We start from the raw sequence: 16,922 nt of genomic DNA on the forward strand, positions 1-16,922 counted from the left end.
TCTCTCTCCTAACCACCATTGCGAGTTGTGGTGGTTTCGTAGTTGGTTAGTATCGTGTGGGGTGGTTTGATTTTTTAATGGGTGGAGGTGGTGGTGGTTTTGTAGTTGATTAGGGTGTTGGGGCGGAGGTGGTGGTAGAGGAAAGACAAAAATCGTAATTTCACATGCCACTGACGGAGAAAAACTAACGTTTTTTTTTGCAAGATTATGTTAAGTGGTAGTGATTCCAAAAAATTAAGTCAATCTTAGTATTCATATTAAATTTCAAACAATATAGATATTTATTTCAAAAAAGTATTCAAAGTATGATATTTATTGACAAATTTTCCTTTTTTTAATTAATCAAATAATTATACTATTCTTTTATATTTTACTTCTTTTTCTATTTTTCGTGTCCAGAACCTATTACCATGGATTACCCAAATATTTATGAGTTAAGGATACAAGAGGGTACTGAATTTTCACATTTGTTCCAGTTAGGGTACTGAACTTTAAAAAGTTCCAGTTAGGGTACTCAAATGGACGACCGTTACCTTAAGGTACTGAACTTTGATTTGTACTGTTATCAGCCCCAAAAATAAAAGAAAAATGTGATGTGGTAATAATTACAAAGTGACAGTTAATTCAGTATACTAAAATTCAAAAAATACAGCGAAATTCTTCAACGGTGATAAAATCAGATATACATTTCAAATGGAACCATATGAACAGATATAATTGAACATCCAAAAAATCCAATCTCTAAAGAAATCAGGATCAACATAAATATCAACTTCCACAACACGAAAAAATCCGATATTGTTCATCAGCAGCAAAAAAAATCAACTTCATCACCTTCAATTAATCAAGTACAAAGCAACTGCATTAAGGAACATTATACCTAATGTTAATGTTTTCTTCCTTTTACGAATGTGAATTATAATTTTTAGTAGTTTGTGCACCTAGGCAGCATAATATCAAGAAATAGATATGGTTCCATGCCCCTAATTCCCAAAAGATGTCATTGTGGGTTTGTTATAACCAAAATCAGAGCCTGGACAAGGGTCAACCTGGTAGAAGGTTTGTAGCATGCCCTGACTATGATGCTGAGACTGATACAAGGGGGTGCAAGTTATGCAAATGGTGTGATGTTGAAGAGCCTACAGAGTGGCAGAAAAATGTGATTTTGGGGTTAATGGAGGAGAAACAGGAGCTCAGAAGTGAAGTGATGTTGTTGAGGCATAATCTGAAGACAACAAATGAAAAGGCAAGGAAGAATGAATCAAAATATATGATGCTTAAAATGAAAAAAGGTGAATTTATGAGTGTTAATGCTTGGATTTTTGTACTCATTTTGGTCCTTGTTTGTTTATGGTACCATATAACTATGTAAAGGGTATATTAGGACTCTTATTGACATATGAAGCTATGTACTAGCATATTATTAATTAAATGTAAGTTACCTTTAAACTATTGTCGCCTTTGCATCCTTGAGCCATTGCTAGGTCCTGAATATAAATAAACTAATTCAGAATACATGGACAGATTATAAGGTAAGAAAATGTTAGCTGATTCAATCAAATCACATACCTGTAAGGCTTGGCTTGTCATTGTTTGTGAAACTTGTGAACCCTTCTCTGGTTGTGACTGACTGAATGAGTGGTCTTGGCTGAATGAATATATAGTCTGCTTACCCTCATAATCTGAATAATATGCTACTCTTCTTTGGATGGGTGGGTTTTGTGGTTGTTGTGTTGTATGTGGGATTGGGTGATTGATTGGTTGGGGTGTTGTATGACTTGGTGGTTGTTGTGGTGTTGGTTGTTGTGGTGTTGGTTGCTGTGGTGGTTGGGGTTGGAGAGTAGCAACTCTTTGGTAGCCACTTGGGTAGGTGTATACACCTACACCTCTATAGTGCATGGGTGCATTAGTGCTCCCACTCTGGCGGCTACTACTTGACTCACTTGCACCTATGTGCACAGATTTTGTAGGTACATTCTTGCAACCTCTCTTGTTATGCCCTTGAAGACCACATAGGCTGCATGTCATTACTGAGCCTGTTCTTCTCAATTTCCCTGAAGTTGTAACTTCTCCAACTGCCTTCCTTCTCTTCACTTGGCGCTTGTTGTTTCACTTTCTTCAGTTTTGGTGCAATGACCAAAGTTTCTGCACTAGGCCACTCTTCTGCTCCATTTAGAGGCTCCAACAAGTAGTCATATGCCTTCAAATACCCTTGTTTTGTGAAGAATTGGTTAACATAATGTTCTGGTTGGTCAGCTTTGTTCCAAATTGCAACTACTCCATGTTTGCAAGGATCCCACTTAGTCGCCATCCATTACAGCTGCACGTTCTGACATCCAAATTGACAACATATTTTGTTTGTGTTGCCCCTTCCCTCACCCCATAACAGAACCCCCCATCCCAGAATGCATTCCATCCCCTAGCAAAAATCTTGTGCTTCTCAACTTGCTGTTGTATTCTTGGACACACTAACATCTCTTTCTTACCTATTTCATCCCTCTTCTTGTGAAGCCTCTCCATTAACCCCTCCCTAATGTCCTCCAACATAGTTATGATAGGTTTATGCCTTAAGTTCAATATGTAGGCATTGAAAACCTCACTCATATTGTTATCCACATTATCACAACAAGACATAGGAGTGTAGAAGACTTTACACCATTTCTTGTAGTTCCTATATAGAAGATCTTCAACAGCTGCAGTAGATATTTTCCTCATCTCTTCTATGTTACATAGAAATTCATTTTATGTGGTGCTCTTAGCTATGATCCAGAACTGCTTCCTATACTATAGACCACCACCAAACACCCCTCTGAAGTTACAGTAGACATGCCTAGCATATAAACTAGTCTCAACTTGTGGAAACACATCTGACACAACTCTCAATAAACCCTTCTGCTGATCAGACATGAAAGTGTAACCAACACCTTCATTTGATCTCAAAACCTCCCCTAAAAGTGTTAAAAACCATCTCCAACTAGAAGTAGATTCGACCTCTACTACAGCCCATGCAATCGGGAACATTTGGTTATTCCCATCTCTCCCAACAACAACTAAAAGTTGTCCACCATAGGGTCCTTTTTAAGAAACAACCATCAAGAAATATAAAAGGCCTACATCCAGCTAAGAACCCCTTTTACAGTGCCTCAAAACAAATGCAGATTCTTTCAAAAACATTACCATCCATCATAATTATGACTGTATTTGCCCGGTTACTTCTTTGTATCTCTGCAGCATACCTTGGCAGCAAGGTATATTGCTCCATATACTCCCCTCACTAGTAGAATAAATGCTATTTGCTGCGGTGATTAACTGGCCTATTGCGGCGGTTTTGGCCGCGCAGCAATTAAGGGGGCAGCAATAGGTAAATAATATATTGATGCGGTTATTAACCGTAGCAATATTTCAACATATTGCTGCGGTTTTTAACGCAAACCGCAGCAATATTATTATTTTATATCGAAAAAATTCAATATATTACTACGGTTTTTTGCTAAAACCGCAGCAATATTATTATTTTATATCAGAAAAATTCAGAATATTGCTGCGATTTTTAGCCAAAATCGCAGCAATATGTCCTGATAAAGGTAAATTTTTTTTTTTTTTTTGCATTTGCCAAAGAAAATTTGGAATATTAAAACCAACAACTCACCCATTTACTATCTATTAAATTCGCAGTGAATAATATATAAATATGAGAAATCTAATCACATCAATATTACAAAAGAATAAAATAAAAAATCAACGAAAAACAAGAACACAATAAATAGATCTAAAAAACGAAACAGAAAACAGCAATAAACATATTAAAAAAACGAAAAAAAAATCTATCTAAAACGTAATTACATCAATATTACAAAAGAATAAAATAAAAAATCAACGAAAAACAAGAACACACAAGATAGTCGCTGGAAAACGAAAAACGAAAAAAATCTATCTAAAACGAAAAAATGAAAAAAAGAACAAAACAGCAACGACCAGAAAACGATCCACAAGGAACGCTCGCCGCCATGGCTTATCTCACCGTCGTTGGAATCTTGTCAGCACCGATAACTCTTCACTGTCGCCATAATCCAACGTCGTGATTTCTTAGTTTCCTTTTTCTTTTTCTAATTTTTTAAAACATGAGATCTAAAAGTGAAATTTGCTCAACCTCTGAAAACACGAACGAGTGTTGGGTTTTTTTTGGAATGAATCTTAAAACGAGTTGTGCGAAGAAAGGTAGGCATTGAGGTGTTGATGGTGGTTTCGTTGTTTGTCGGTGTGGTGGCGATAGTTGGTGTGGTAGTGAGGCCGAAGGAGTCGCGCCCAAATTGAGGTGTTGAGGTGACTGAAGGAGTCTCCGTTGTTAGTCACTCGAGGTTAAGAAAATGGAGTTCGAAAATGGAGTTCGAAAATGGAGGTGAGAGGTGAGAGGGGAGAGGATGAGAGAGGAGAGAGGAGAGAGAGAGGATGAGTGAGGAGAGAGGAGATGAGAGACGGCTGAGAGTGAGAGGAAAGAGAAAGAGTGAGATTTGAATGGGAAAGAGGCGCACGAGATAGTAAAGGAAGAAAAACAAACCCTAATTGATACGCCTTATATGCATTTTAGAATAATATTTTTTAATATTGCTGCGGTTTTTGTTAAAAACCGCAGCAATATATTAAAATATTATTTTTAATATTATTTTAATATATTGCTGCGGTTTTTGTCAAGAACCGCAGCAATATATCTGGTCAAATAGTCAACTTTTTTCAAAAAAAAAAAATTTGCGTTAACAAATATTGCTGCGGTTTTAGGCCGAAACCGCAGCAATATCGTTATTTTATATTTTACTTTTTCTTTTTACGTGATATATTGCTGCGTATGGATAAAACCGCAGCAATACCACCGCAGCAAGTAACATTTATTCTACTAGTGCCTACAATCAAACTTTGCCCCCTCCTCCTAGCTCTGTATGCTACAACTCTGCTCACCTTAATCCCCTACTCTAGCCAGACTGTCTCTATTATATCTTTTAGCCTCATGTAAGGGTTTATTTTGAACTACTCTCATAATTTTTAGCAATCCATGAAGCTGTCATGTTTATGTTTTTAGGGGCTCTTCCACAAGTGTGATTGGGCACCAAGGTTTTCACCATAAAGTTTCTCTTCCCCTTCTCCAATGAAGCCCAAATTCTCCAAGGACATCCTCTATCCTTGTTGATGCATCTACCCCCTACCTTGTTGCAGTCATTCCTACTGAATGGTAGGTCTCTCCCAATCTCAATTGAGTAGTCAACTAATGCTTTTCTAAAAGTCTTTGCATTTTCAAATTGTTGACCTACAAAAAACTTACAGTCAACTCCAACATCCTCTCCATCTACCCCTTTGCTAGAACTGTGTGTCTTTTTTCTTGAAGGTGGAGCTTCTAAGTACCCATAGTCCTCATCTTCATCTTCACTAGGATTGTCAAGATCACTATCTCCTTCAAAGTCACCTCCAAACAAACTCTCAGTCAAGCCCTTACTTGCAGATACTCTCTTTAAGATATCTATTTCTTCCTCATAAGATTGTTGCTTTTTCTTGTCATCACTCACTTTGGTTCTAGCAGGTGCAAATTCATCATCATCCTCGTCTGTGCCTTTTGTATCATAGTCTATATCTACATAAGTATCATTTCTAGTATGACCAGTATTTTCAGGAACCAATGACTCATCTCCAACACACAACAATTGCACTAATGACCCTTCACTAGGCTGACTTGACCCACCTCCACTCCTTTCATTACCCATCCCAAATGGCCTAACTATTGCATGTTCTGTGCATATATGTACAAGCTTGTATAGTAAAAGCAGTGCTAAAAATAGATCAAATATTTGCTTAGCATAGCCCAAGTACCTAATACCTGTACTAAAGTCTTTCCTAGGATCAACAAAATGAAGCTTAATAATGTCATTGTAACCCAAGTTCTCTATGATTTGTTTTACATATGAAGCATCAACATTATTGGGTAAGTTTTCATACAAACTTACTTGACCACCATATTATCTAATGTCACTATTAACAAACCATTCTCCACCATGATGCACAATAATGCAAGGTTTTGGTTCCATAGAATCTGCCATACTATTATTTATATATTAAATTAAGTGCAAGGAATGGTGAAACATGATATTATAGAATCTTCAAATACTTTCATCTATAAATAACCCATATATAGCATTCATACAAAATTTGGCAGGCTCCAACTAATTACATAACCAACATACTTAGGTTTTTTTGGAGCCTGCATGCATATCAACAACAAAAATAATACTGTCATAGCAGTGACAACCACCCTAAATAAAGCCCGTGGCTGTACATTCTCCCATAAGTACAGTTATGACAGAGGCAAAAACGACCACCATAACCTATCCACCCAAAAATAAGCAAAAAATCCAACTATCTTCCTCTTCAATCCTCCTTGAATAATAGGAGAAACCCATCAAAGTACACCGTCATGTCCTTGTTGAGCCAATCATGGAGGTCCCTCCCATTGTTGTAGATTATATCATTCAATATCCACTTCTCAGTTTGTCTACGCTCGCTAAGCCACACAACACCACCATAAGATCAGAGTTTCCACCACAGCCTCCATTTTTTATAGGTTTGCTCAACCATGAGCTCATCCTCCCACATTAGTCTAGTGAATATGTGGGTCACTAGGACGTCTTGGTTTGAACATAAGGGGTGTGCATGGCGTAACGCTTCCATACCTAGTAATTTATAAAAAAAATTAAAATTATTCACTATAACCCTAATTTTTAAAAATTATACTTTCACTTTAACAAACCAACTCCAACCACAATTAACACCCACAAAATGTTACTTCTGCAAAACCCAAACCCCAATTAGGAAAAAAATCAATTTACTAACTTTACCCTAATTATCAAACCCTAAGCGTTATTAACATTAAACAAACAAATCCAATAAAAAACAACTTAAACTAGTTCCAAAAATCAACTTTTTAAACAAGAAAGGAAAAAAAACCATTACTTTTTACTCCAGTTACGCACAACAACAAAAAAGGTAACCAAAAAGTACCAAAAAGGAAAATAAAAGACGTAAATGAAGATCTGTAAAAAAAATAGAGTAAATGAAGAAGAATATACCTTCTGCAGAAGTCTCAGTTACTCTTGGGAATTTTCTTGGTGGTGATACTGGCCACATGCTATGTTTAAAAATGGAGTAAATGAATATAAATGAAGAGGACAAAGGTAGTAGTGATTTGAATAAAGAGTGAGTGAGAAGGAAATAAGGAGTTAAAGAGTACGGACAATGAAAGAAGATAGAGAAAACAGAGAGTTGATAAAACCTGCCAAATAAACCGCCTAAATAAAGTTAATCATTAGGTGGCGTTTCGTGTGGCACACACGTCTAGGAATACACACCAAACGACGCATTTCACAGAAATTCCCCAAAAAGTAACGACCGTCCATTTTGAGTACCCTAACTAAAACTTTTTAAAGTTCAGTATCCTAACTGAAACAAATGTGAAAATTAATACCCTCTTGTATCGTTAAATCAAATATTTATTCTACGTAGTAGTGCCTACCTATTGATAAGGTTTTGTATCTCAAAAGTCAAAATAACCAGGTTATCAATGTACACATAACACATCCCCATATCAGTGTCCCAGTAGTGATTCTTCTCGGAGTTGAACTTGAAAGTTGAAACAGTGAAAAATGTCGGGAGCTTCGTTGAGTCATTTCTTCAAACACCTTACCTTCACTACGCGTTTCCAAATTCCTAGGCACTCACGTCGCCTTCTTCATTCTCTCTCCTCGTCTACCTCCTCTTTTCCGAAGCTCAACCTCAACCATCAATGGCGACCATCTTCATCCTCTGCTGCTGCTTCTTCTCTCTCTTCTCCGCCAGCCTCCAAAGATTCCACCTTGCCCCCTTACCTTTGTATCCTCATCAAATGCCGTAAAGATGTCGCTGTAAGTTTATGCATAATGTCTCCTTGTCCATACACTAACAATCTAACATACTCTGTAGTTTTTTAGTTGCATTATTTACTTTTTCACATTTGCTGAGACGGTTTTTTGAACGTTAACACTTAACACAGTACTCAGACGAATCAAACAAGATCCACGTAACTATATTTTTTTAAAAGAATTTAGAAGATTCTCTCTAATTGTGTCAAGATTCTATATAGGAAGGAAGAAAAAAAAAAGAGGGAGTATTATGTTGCACAGAAAAATGCATAATAGTGATATTGTGCCAATTTGGAAACCAACATAATTAGCAAGTGAGTTTCCTTGTGAAGTAAAAACAACATTTGAACTCAGATGGGTTTTGTTTCGGAATATAGTGGCAGAATTCTTCTGAGAAACTTTAGTATATATGCTTAAATTGTGGTTTAGTTATGTAGGAAACTAGAAATGGTAGTTGATTTGGAAATGTTGGGTGTTTCCTTCTTCATTGTTGCTTTCTTCACTAATGGTAGGTTAAGAGGTCTCATACTCCCATGTGGTTTAAGCTAACTTTGGAAAATTATAGATAGGAAATGAAAATGAATCAAGTAGAGATGAACAAGTATGTATTTATTTGAAAATGCACTGTAACTTTTCAACTATAAAGTTGTTGGCACGATCATCCATTGGTTGATGTTAGTCTGATATATATTAACGTGAGGCTGATTACATAAATGCTGTGAAACACGGATATGCTTGAGGCTCTGCATGTTGGCAAGAATCCAATGAGTGAAGGCTATTTTATGAGAGAGCTTGTGAAACTGGACTTATGTAGGTAGTGGTATTTGGTAACATAGTGAAGATCATGTTTAAGTTGTTTGGGTTTTTATAGAGTGGGGGAAAATTTCTCTCGAAATTGTATAACACAAAGGTGTTTGGGCATTATGGTGAAATTTCAGGAATCTGGATTTACTTTTCAATATGTATGCGTAACTTGTGTTTTGGAGTATGGTTATTGTGATCAATGTGGTAAGTAGTGAACTGGTGGAATAAGCAAAGTAAGGATGAATCAAGTATATCATTCAACTCTTATTATACTTTTAGGAAAACTAAAATCTTTTTCCGCAGGGTGGGACTACTATATTCATTCCCTATGTATTGATTTAGGGATCACATGACTAATATATAGACAGAAGAAGTTAGTTGACAAGTATAGCATACTATTCAATAACGATTGGGGCAAATGAAAAGCTAACTTGTGGCTCACAATATCAATGAGGAGATGGTGGTTGATTCTTGAGGTGCACAATTTGGATCTTGCTGAGGTTATCAGTTATTTAACCAGCCAGAACTAAGCAAAATCCGATCAAAATTAACTTGAAATTTGTAAAGATGATTAAAGTTTCTTAGAAAGTTGCACTTCAAATCCACAAATTCAGCTTGACTGAGCCGACCTAAAATTAGCGTAAATTTGCTCTTTATCCAAAATGAGTAGAATCCAACTTGAACTATATTGGGGAAAATTAAGTTGATATCCAAAGACCAAAAGGCCACTAAAAGTTAGTACCACTTCAAACTCATAGGATTAGATTTATAGGCCAGAATCAGACTCGTTTGATGGGTCTTAATTACCCCAAGCCACTTGAGGGAATATACGAGTAAAAATGAGTCAGATAGATGTCATAATGTTTTGGTCTCTATTACGCTGGGCCAAAGATTATGAATTTAATTGGTTTGCAAAGGTTTCATGGCTTATTGACCATCTGACTTGGTTTGTTCTACCAACGTTTTGATGTGAAATGACAGATGCTTGAACTTGGACTTCTTTCTAATGCGAATGAGGACAGTATTCCTCTGTGTTTTGATTCCAGTTCATCTCATTACTGACTGCAAAAGATACTGGTTAGACATACAAGTACCTAAACCAAGTATTGCAAATGTGCTGAGTAGGATTGTGGGAAATATATGAAAATTAGCATTAATGATGTTACCTCTGGCTTACAAGTAATAATGTTTTACTAATGAATCATAGTAATTTTTACCGAAAGATTGCCACAGGGAATCTTAAGTTCATTTCAAGAGCTTGTGGTGGATATCCGACATTTGGCGTTATTGTGAAATTATACGCTGATTGTGGATGAAAAATATGTTCAGGCTTATAAAATGGTGAGGCTGACACCTGAAATTGTTCCAATTCTGGAAGGCAGAACTTTTTTCTTTCCTGAAATCTAATGGGTTAGAGGAAGTATATAGCATTAGAAGTACTTATATATGCGTAGGCAGAACTTTTTTCTTTCCTGGGGGACTACAGGACGCGCAAAAGTCGATAAAAAAATGGTCAGGTTAGTTTTCCAGGATGTTGATGAATTTATTTTTAATATGCAGGACTCGTTTTCGGAAGCTCTTTTAATTTCGGTGCAAATTCTGTCAGTATGGATGAGCATGATGACTACGAGGACTCTGATGAGGTACATTGATTACAAAACCTTGACTTGTATTTATCTTACTAGAAATATGATTCTTTCACTATCCTTTCCGACTTTTCTATTATCAATTTTTCCTTTCATTTGGAACTTTGGATCCACTATGAATTATGATACTCTGGTTCTATACTGTTGTTGTTTACATACTTGATTTATACTGCTCTCATGCTGATAGCTGTGAACTCGGCCATGAACGTCCAAACTGTCACATTTGAGTTACATAGGGAACACCAAATGCTTCTGATAATATAAACCCTAACTAATTAATCACCAATGTTCAAATTCAGCAATTTACATCTAAATATTTCAATTAAATTAAGAATCTAACAATATATAAACTTAGATAACATGAAAAATCTGAAATTAGAACACAAAAGTATAAACCCTAACTAATTAATCACCAATGTTCAAATTCAACAATTTACATCTTAATATTCAATTAAATTAAGAATCTAACAATATATAAACTTAGAAAAGTTGAAAAATCTGAAATTAAAACACAAAAGTATAAACTAAGAACTAAGAACTAAGAGTCTAAGAACTAAAAACTTACAAGAACAAAGCTGCGATTTGCGTCAGTGGCTTGAGTTTTGCGAAATAGGCCACCGCGGCACCGGCGACCGGCGTGAGTTCAGCGAATTAGACCACCGGCGGGCGGCGTGTCGGCCGACGGCCGTTATTATGTGAGAGAGAGAGAGGAGAGAGAGGAGAGAGAAGAGAGAGAAGAAAGAGGAGTCTGCTGCGTGAGAAAAGAAAGAAAGAAACGCTCGCTGGCTCGCTGCGCGATTTTTTTTCAATTTTTTTAATTTTTTTTTTTTTTAAACTGATTTTTTTTTTGAATTTGGGGATACAGCTGTACCCCAAGTCCCCTTCTAGGTCCGCGTGGGCCACAAGTAAACATTTAAATTCATCTATTTTCCTGCCAAGATTCTTGTGATATAAACCATAGTAGATAACTCAAAATTCCCAACTACCATCGGATGAAAAATGGTTATACCACCCCAAGAAACTATACTTACAAGTTTGGTGCAACATTCAGGACCATAATTTAAAGTAACTTCTCTTAACAAGCAATGTACAGTCAAAATTATAAGACTATATATAAGAACATAAGTTAGAATTAGCAAATATCATTAGCGTTAATCACCTATAAATTTGAAAATTCAATAATCTAGCTAGCTCTACGTCGAAATCTGATGGCTCAATCAGGTGCTGAGAAGTCGGATCTTGGCTACAACTCGTTGAGATCATCAGAAATAGGGAGGAGAAGCATGGTGATTGGATTACTGAGGTTGGTGGCTCTTTCAGCCACATTATCTGCTACTATAGTGATGGCCCTTAATAAAGAAACCAAGACTTTTGTGGTTGCTACTATTGGTACTAGTACTGTCAAAGCTACACTTACCGCCAAGTTTCAAGATACCCCTGCAAACATGTGAGTTTTATTTTTAATTTGGTATTACATTTAGTTTTACATTTTTTCGATTTTATATTTTTCTAATTTGTATGATATACCTGGTATAATAAACGTAAATATTATTATTACTCATGTTAATTATGTTTGTTTTAAGTTGAGCATTAGAAATTCGGACTCTTTAATCTTTCTAAGAAAACAATAGAAAATTGAAAACTAATTTTTCCAATTTTTTGTTTTCGAGTTTTTATTAAAAACAACAGGAAAAAAAAGGAATAGAGCGGGAATTACTTTTAGTTTTCCAGTTTTTTTAAGAAATGACACAAGTTGTTTAAGATTATGAGAGTATACTTGATTAATTTCCCTAGATGGGTCTCAATTAAATATAATTAAAAAGGATATTCCATTTGGTATCATTATACTTTTGGCTTTTCCATTTAATACCACTATTTTTCAGATATTTTACATGGTACCACTATAATTTGATTTTATTCTCTATTGTACCATTCAACTAAGTAAAGTGTTAATTTAAGTTAGAATAGGCTAGAGTTTTACTTCGATTTACATAGTTTAGTTTGCGCTAAGGTTTTAGTAATCGTTTTAGTCGTTAAGGTCAAAGTTAAGGTCATATTTGACAATAAAAAGACATAGAATATTATGATCATTTTTATGAAACTTTTAACTGAAAAATAGAGCTTTAAGGGTTAAAACGACACCCTAAAATCTTAATTTATTAAATTTTTGCAACTGCAAATAGAAACATACAAACCCAAACAAAATCGTATTCTTGTTCAACCATTAACTAACATTTTACTTAAAAAATGGTATGATAAAGATTAATATTATATTAAAGTGGTATCATGTGGAATTTTAAAATAACAGTGGTACCAAATGGAAAAGACAAAAATTCAATGGTACCAAATGGAATATCCCTTAAAAATATGACATTATATATATTTTTTATCTAACACCTTAAAAGGCTCTTGTTACAATAGTCTTATGTAGAATGTGCAAGTATTACAACAGTCTTAAAGGCTCATGTTACAACAGTTTTTATGACACGCCTTAGAGTGTGCAAGTATTACAACAGTCTAAGGCGAATCTAATGTGTCTATAGTCTAGTAATCTTCCCGGCATATATATACAGGAAAAGCTAACAAATATAATCAACCGACAACCTAGTTTATATTTAATCAACTTGAAACTTATGTAGAATTGAGTTGCTTAAAATGTCCTTGAATAAACTGTACACCTAAGTAATGCAATCATTAATTTTTATATTAGGTGGACTTACAATCATCTGCAGTAATATAATGGGTAATTTGTTAGATTTTAAAAAGTAATTCCTTACTATTATTATAGGTAGCATTTTACGTCTTACTACAAGTTAGTGTAGCTTTATCTCACTTGAGACTTGTTCTAACACTAAAACACTATGAGTGTGTTATTTTCAACTTAATTTTTCTTATCTCAACTTATCGAATTAATAGGGCTATATTTAGAACTTGTCTGAACTTATTAGACCTTGTTTTGTGCTTGTGTCAAATTCTTTTTGCTGAACAGAACTTATATGAATTTTTCAAACCTTATTAGTACTTGTTAGACCTTGTCGTAACTTATTTTTTCCTTATTAGTACTTGTTAGACCTTTGTGTTAATTTGTTTGAAGGACTAATAACTTTTTGCCCACGTCCAGATTCTTTGTTGCGGCTAATGCATTGGCTACGTTGCACAACTTGTTGGTGTTGGTTGCAATGTTCTTTGGAAACAAGATCGATCCAAAAGGAGTTCGCTTTATGGCTATCCCTATTTTAGATATAGTAATGATTCATCTTTTTTTCCTCTATATTTTTTAATTATACATCATTAATAATTTGACACCTTATTATATTCTCCACTCTATACGTTCATAAGGCAAAGAACTAATAAAGGGGAGACTCAAAAGAACTACACATCATATTATTAGATATTAAAATGTGTAATGGAAAATATGATGCGTACCAAGTGAATCATTTACAAATTCCCATTTATTTCAAAATTTAAATATTTAACAATTAGCTATTCATTTATCGTTTGGAACTTTTCTTCTCATATATATATATATATATATATATATATATATATATATATATATATATATATATATTATATATATAATATATATATATATATATATATATATATATAAATATATATATTGAGGGGGTCTGAAAACTTTATATTACATTACCAAAATAATACTAATGTTGTGTTTAATTGCTTACTTAATTTCAAAACACACTTATTTTAAAATGATTACTAGGAGAATTTTAGAGATACTAGAGTTTACTTATTTCAGGCTAGTATATTCATGTTTAATGCCTAGGTCTGACTCAGGTTGCAGTATCAACTGAGAGTGAGGGATAGCCTAGTGGTTAGAGTGTTTTTCTCGGTTCCATGAGTTCTTAGGATCGATTCCCACCCTTGGCAAGTTGAGATCCCTTTTATTCCCTTGACTCGTCAAGGTTTCACCTTACTTTATTATTAAAAAAAATTACAATATCAGCTACCTGTTTTTTTAATAAAAAAAAAACTTGCGTCATTGCCTGACATTCATTTTGAAATTATATGAAGCACCTTAACATAACAAAAATAGTCGATGTAAAAGAAAAACTTATATACAGTGCTAACATTTTACTTTTGATTCCAATAATGCAGACAAATTTAGCTATATTATCCGCTGGAACAACTTCTGCTGCATATATGGCCGAGATAGCAAAAAAGGGGAATTCTCATGCACAATGGAACAAATTTGTGATAAATTTGCGACCTTTTGTAGCCATGGTGCTGGTGCCATTCTAGCTTCATTCCTAGGCCTTGCTATCTTTCTCGTTGTTATTCTCCTCTCTACTATTAAACGTCATAAAATTGAGAACAAAAGTGATGCCTCGATCCAAATGTAATGTTTAAGGGCTTTGATGATGTTGTGCCTTTGTTGTTTTTTTTTTAGGTTTCATTATTATCTTGTATCCTTGTACTCGCATGGGTGATTATATGTGAATGAATATAAGTTCTTACATATTTAGGAAGTCTATGATTAATGATATTAATATATTATGTGGCATTGGATCCAAAATTAGCAATTGGCTAATATTTAGTCTTTATGTCTTCTCTTCATGAACTTTCAACTTAGATTCTTCACTTTATTGTCCATCAACGTAACTGGACCTTGATATGAGTTCTTCACACGAGCTGGATATGAAATCCCATAAAGACAATTTCTTCTGCGTTAGTTTCTTTATACAGGAAGTCAAATGTAGCTTCTTACAGGACCTCGATACTAGTTTCTCTCTAGAACCCAATCTTTAAATCTTCATTCTTTGTAATTATCATTTGATCTTCCTCGCCTAGAATGCTTTGTGTTACTAGCTAGAAACTTGTACATACTAATTGATAAGTATATTAGGATCAATGCATAAGATTCATTAAAATTAGAATAGAGTGAGAAAGAGATAAAAGAGAGAGAATGAGAGAAGTTTGCAGCTATATTACTGCATTTCACTAGTGTATTGAACTTGAGGTATTACAATACTATATATAGGAAGTACAAAGAAATACAACCTAGCATGACTCAACAAAATACAACGGCCATAAAAGGCAGTACAGTACAAGGAATATTCCAGCACATAGGACAAACAAGATATTTAGCTAATAAATTGAGAGTAAATAACTTAGTACAAGAAATTTTGACAAATATTTCTTAATACTCCCCTTCAAGCTGTGAGGGAAGGGTTGTCCTGAACTCCTAGCTTGTGAACAAGTTCAGTGTGCTGAGGGACAGATAAGATCTGTTGTGCATGTGCATGTGCATGTTAAGTTTTGATGATGAAAAATAATATAATATGTTCTAGTATGAAAGTTTGTAACATACAGATGGTTGAGAAAGGAATAAATAAATAAAGACTTTGAAGAAATGAAGAATCAAGATTGAAGTCCAAGTTTATATTCCTAAGTTTAGTTACTATATGCAAAATATAATATACTTGAACTAAATGATATATTATGTGCCAAGTATAAAAATATAAAATTAGGATAATTATTATTTTCTTAGAGTTAAGGAAATAAATAATTATGTTAATTTTATATATCTATATAAAAGGAAATAGAAATTCGAAAATAAAGTTTATTAAAAATGATAAAGTTTTAATAAAAACGATTTATGAAAGAATTTTCATTAAAACGTGTTTTTGGTAAAAACCGAGTAAAAATGTTTTTGATAAAAATAAGATTTTCGAAAACAGTTTTGAGAAAAGGGATTTTCGAATTAAAACAAAGAATATGAGATGAAAAGAAAATCCATTGGTTATCAAAGATATAAGATAGAAATTGATTTACTTATCTTTTTAGAATTGAAGATAAAGATGAAAAGGATAAAGTTTATTTTCTAGAAAGAAAAGTATTATCGCTCAAATTAAGGAGTAAAAAGATAAATATTTTTTTAAGGATTTTTGATCAGTCCATGGACTATAAAAGGGATTATTAATTCAGTTCTATTTTTCACGTTTTTAGGGAGAGAAAATTTGGAGATTTTAAAAGCTGAAAACAATTTCCTAAGGCACATATTATATCACTGTTCGAGTCAGTTTGAGTAACTATTCAATGATTGTAATTATCCTCTAAATTGCTTGAATAAGAAGCACATGTTTGAGGATCTTTTCTTTCTGTAGTTTTATAATTATAGAGGGTGGCAACACTTAGAGTTAAGTGTTGGGGAGCACTACTAGAGTTAGTAGTGGGGGAATCTTATTGTATCAAGAGTTTGATATTTTAGGATTCAAAGTAATAAAGAGTTTGGTTTGTGTGGACGTAGATCTCAGAGGTGATATTGAGCCACGTTATATGTTGTGTTCAAGTGTTGATTTTATATTGTTTGAAGTTTTAGTTTTCGCAAAAACTCAAATCAGAGATTTACGAGTGTGTCGCACAGTGCCATAACTAAGTTTTTGCGAAAATCGATTTGATTTAGCCACTCAATTCAACCCCCTCCCCTTTCTTGAGTGTCACCTTATGTTCCAACAAGTGGTATCAGAGCAGGCTATTCTCATAAGACTAATCTCTATAGAATAGAAAT

The 16,922-nt window shown here is 34.2% G+C and overlaps 1 protein-coding gene and 1 long non-coding RNA gene across 3 annotated transcripts; one reads left to right on the top strand and one right to left on the bottom strand.

The window, feature by feature from the left end:
- Nucleotides 1–497: 497 nt before the first annotated feature.
- LOC104883230 (uncharacterized) lies at nucleotides 498–11,094 on the bottom strand. 2 transcript variants are annotated; one of them, XR_008968962.1, is made up of 5 exons: nucleotides 10,953–11,094; nucleotides 7,110–7,168; nucleotides 1,570–6,713; nucleotides 1,443–1,487; nucleotides 498–834 (listed from the first exon to the last, which is right to left on the bottom strand). It is a non-coding gene; the product is annotated as an uncharacterized LOC104883230 (long non-coding RNA). The 2 variants fall into 2 exon arrangements; XR_008968961.1 differs by having other exon boundaries at nucleotides 498–859.
- LOC104891485 (CASP-like protein 1B2) lies at nucleotides 10,391–14,880 on the top strand. The gene is given in 4 exon segments (XM_010677182.4): nucleotides 10,391–11,834; nucleotides 13,509–13,632; nucleotides 14,510–14,597; nucleotides 14,600–14,880. Coding segments are annotated over 4 exon segments (606 nt in total). The 5' UTR covers nucleotides 10,391–11,595; the 3' UTR covers nucleotides 14,755–14,880.
- The last annotated feature ends 2,042 nt before the right edge of the window (nucleotides 14,881–16,922 follow it).

This window comes from Beta vulgaris, chromosome 4, assembly GCF_026745355.1.
Source record: "Beta vulgaris subsp. vulgaris cultivar EL10 chromosome 4, EL10.2, whole genome shotgun sequence".
NCBI classification, from domain to species: Eukaryota; Viridiplantae; Streptophyta; class Magnoliopsida; order Caryophyllales; family Amaranthaceae; genus Beta; species Beta vulgaris.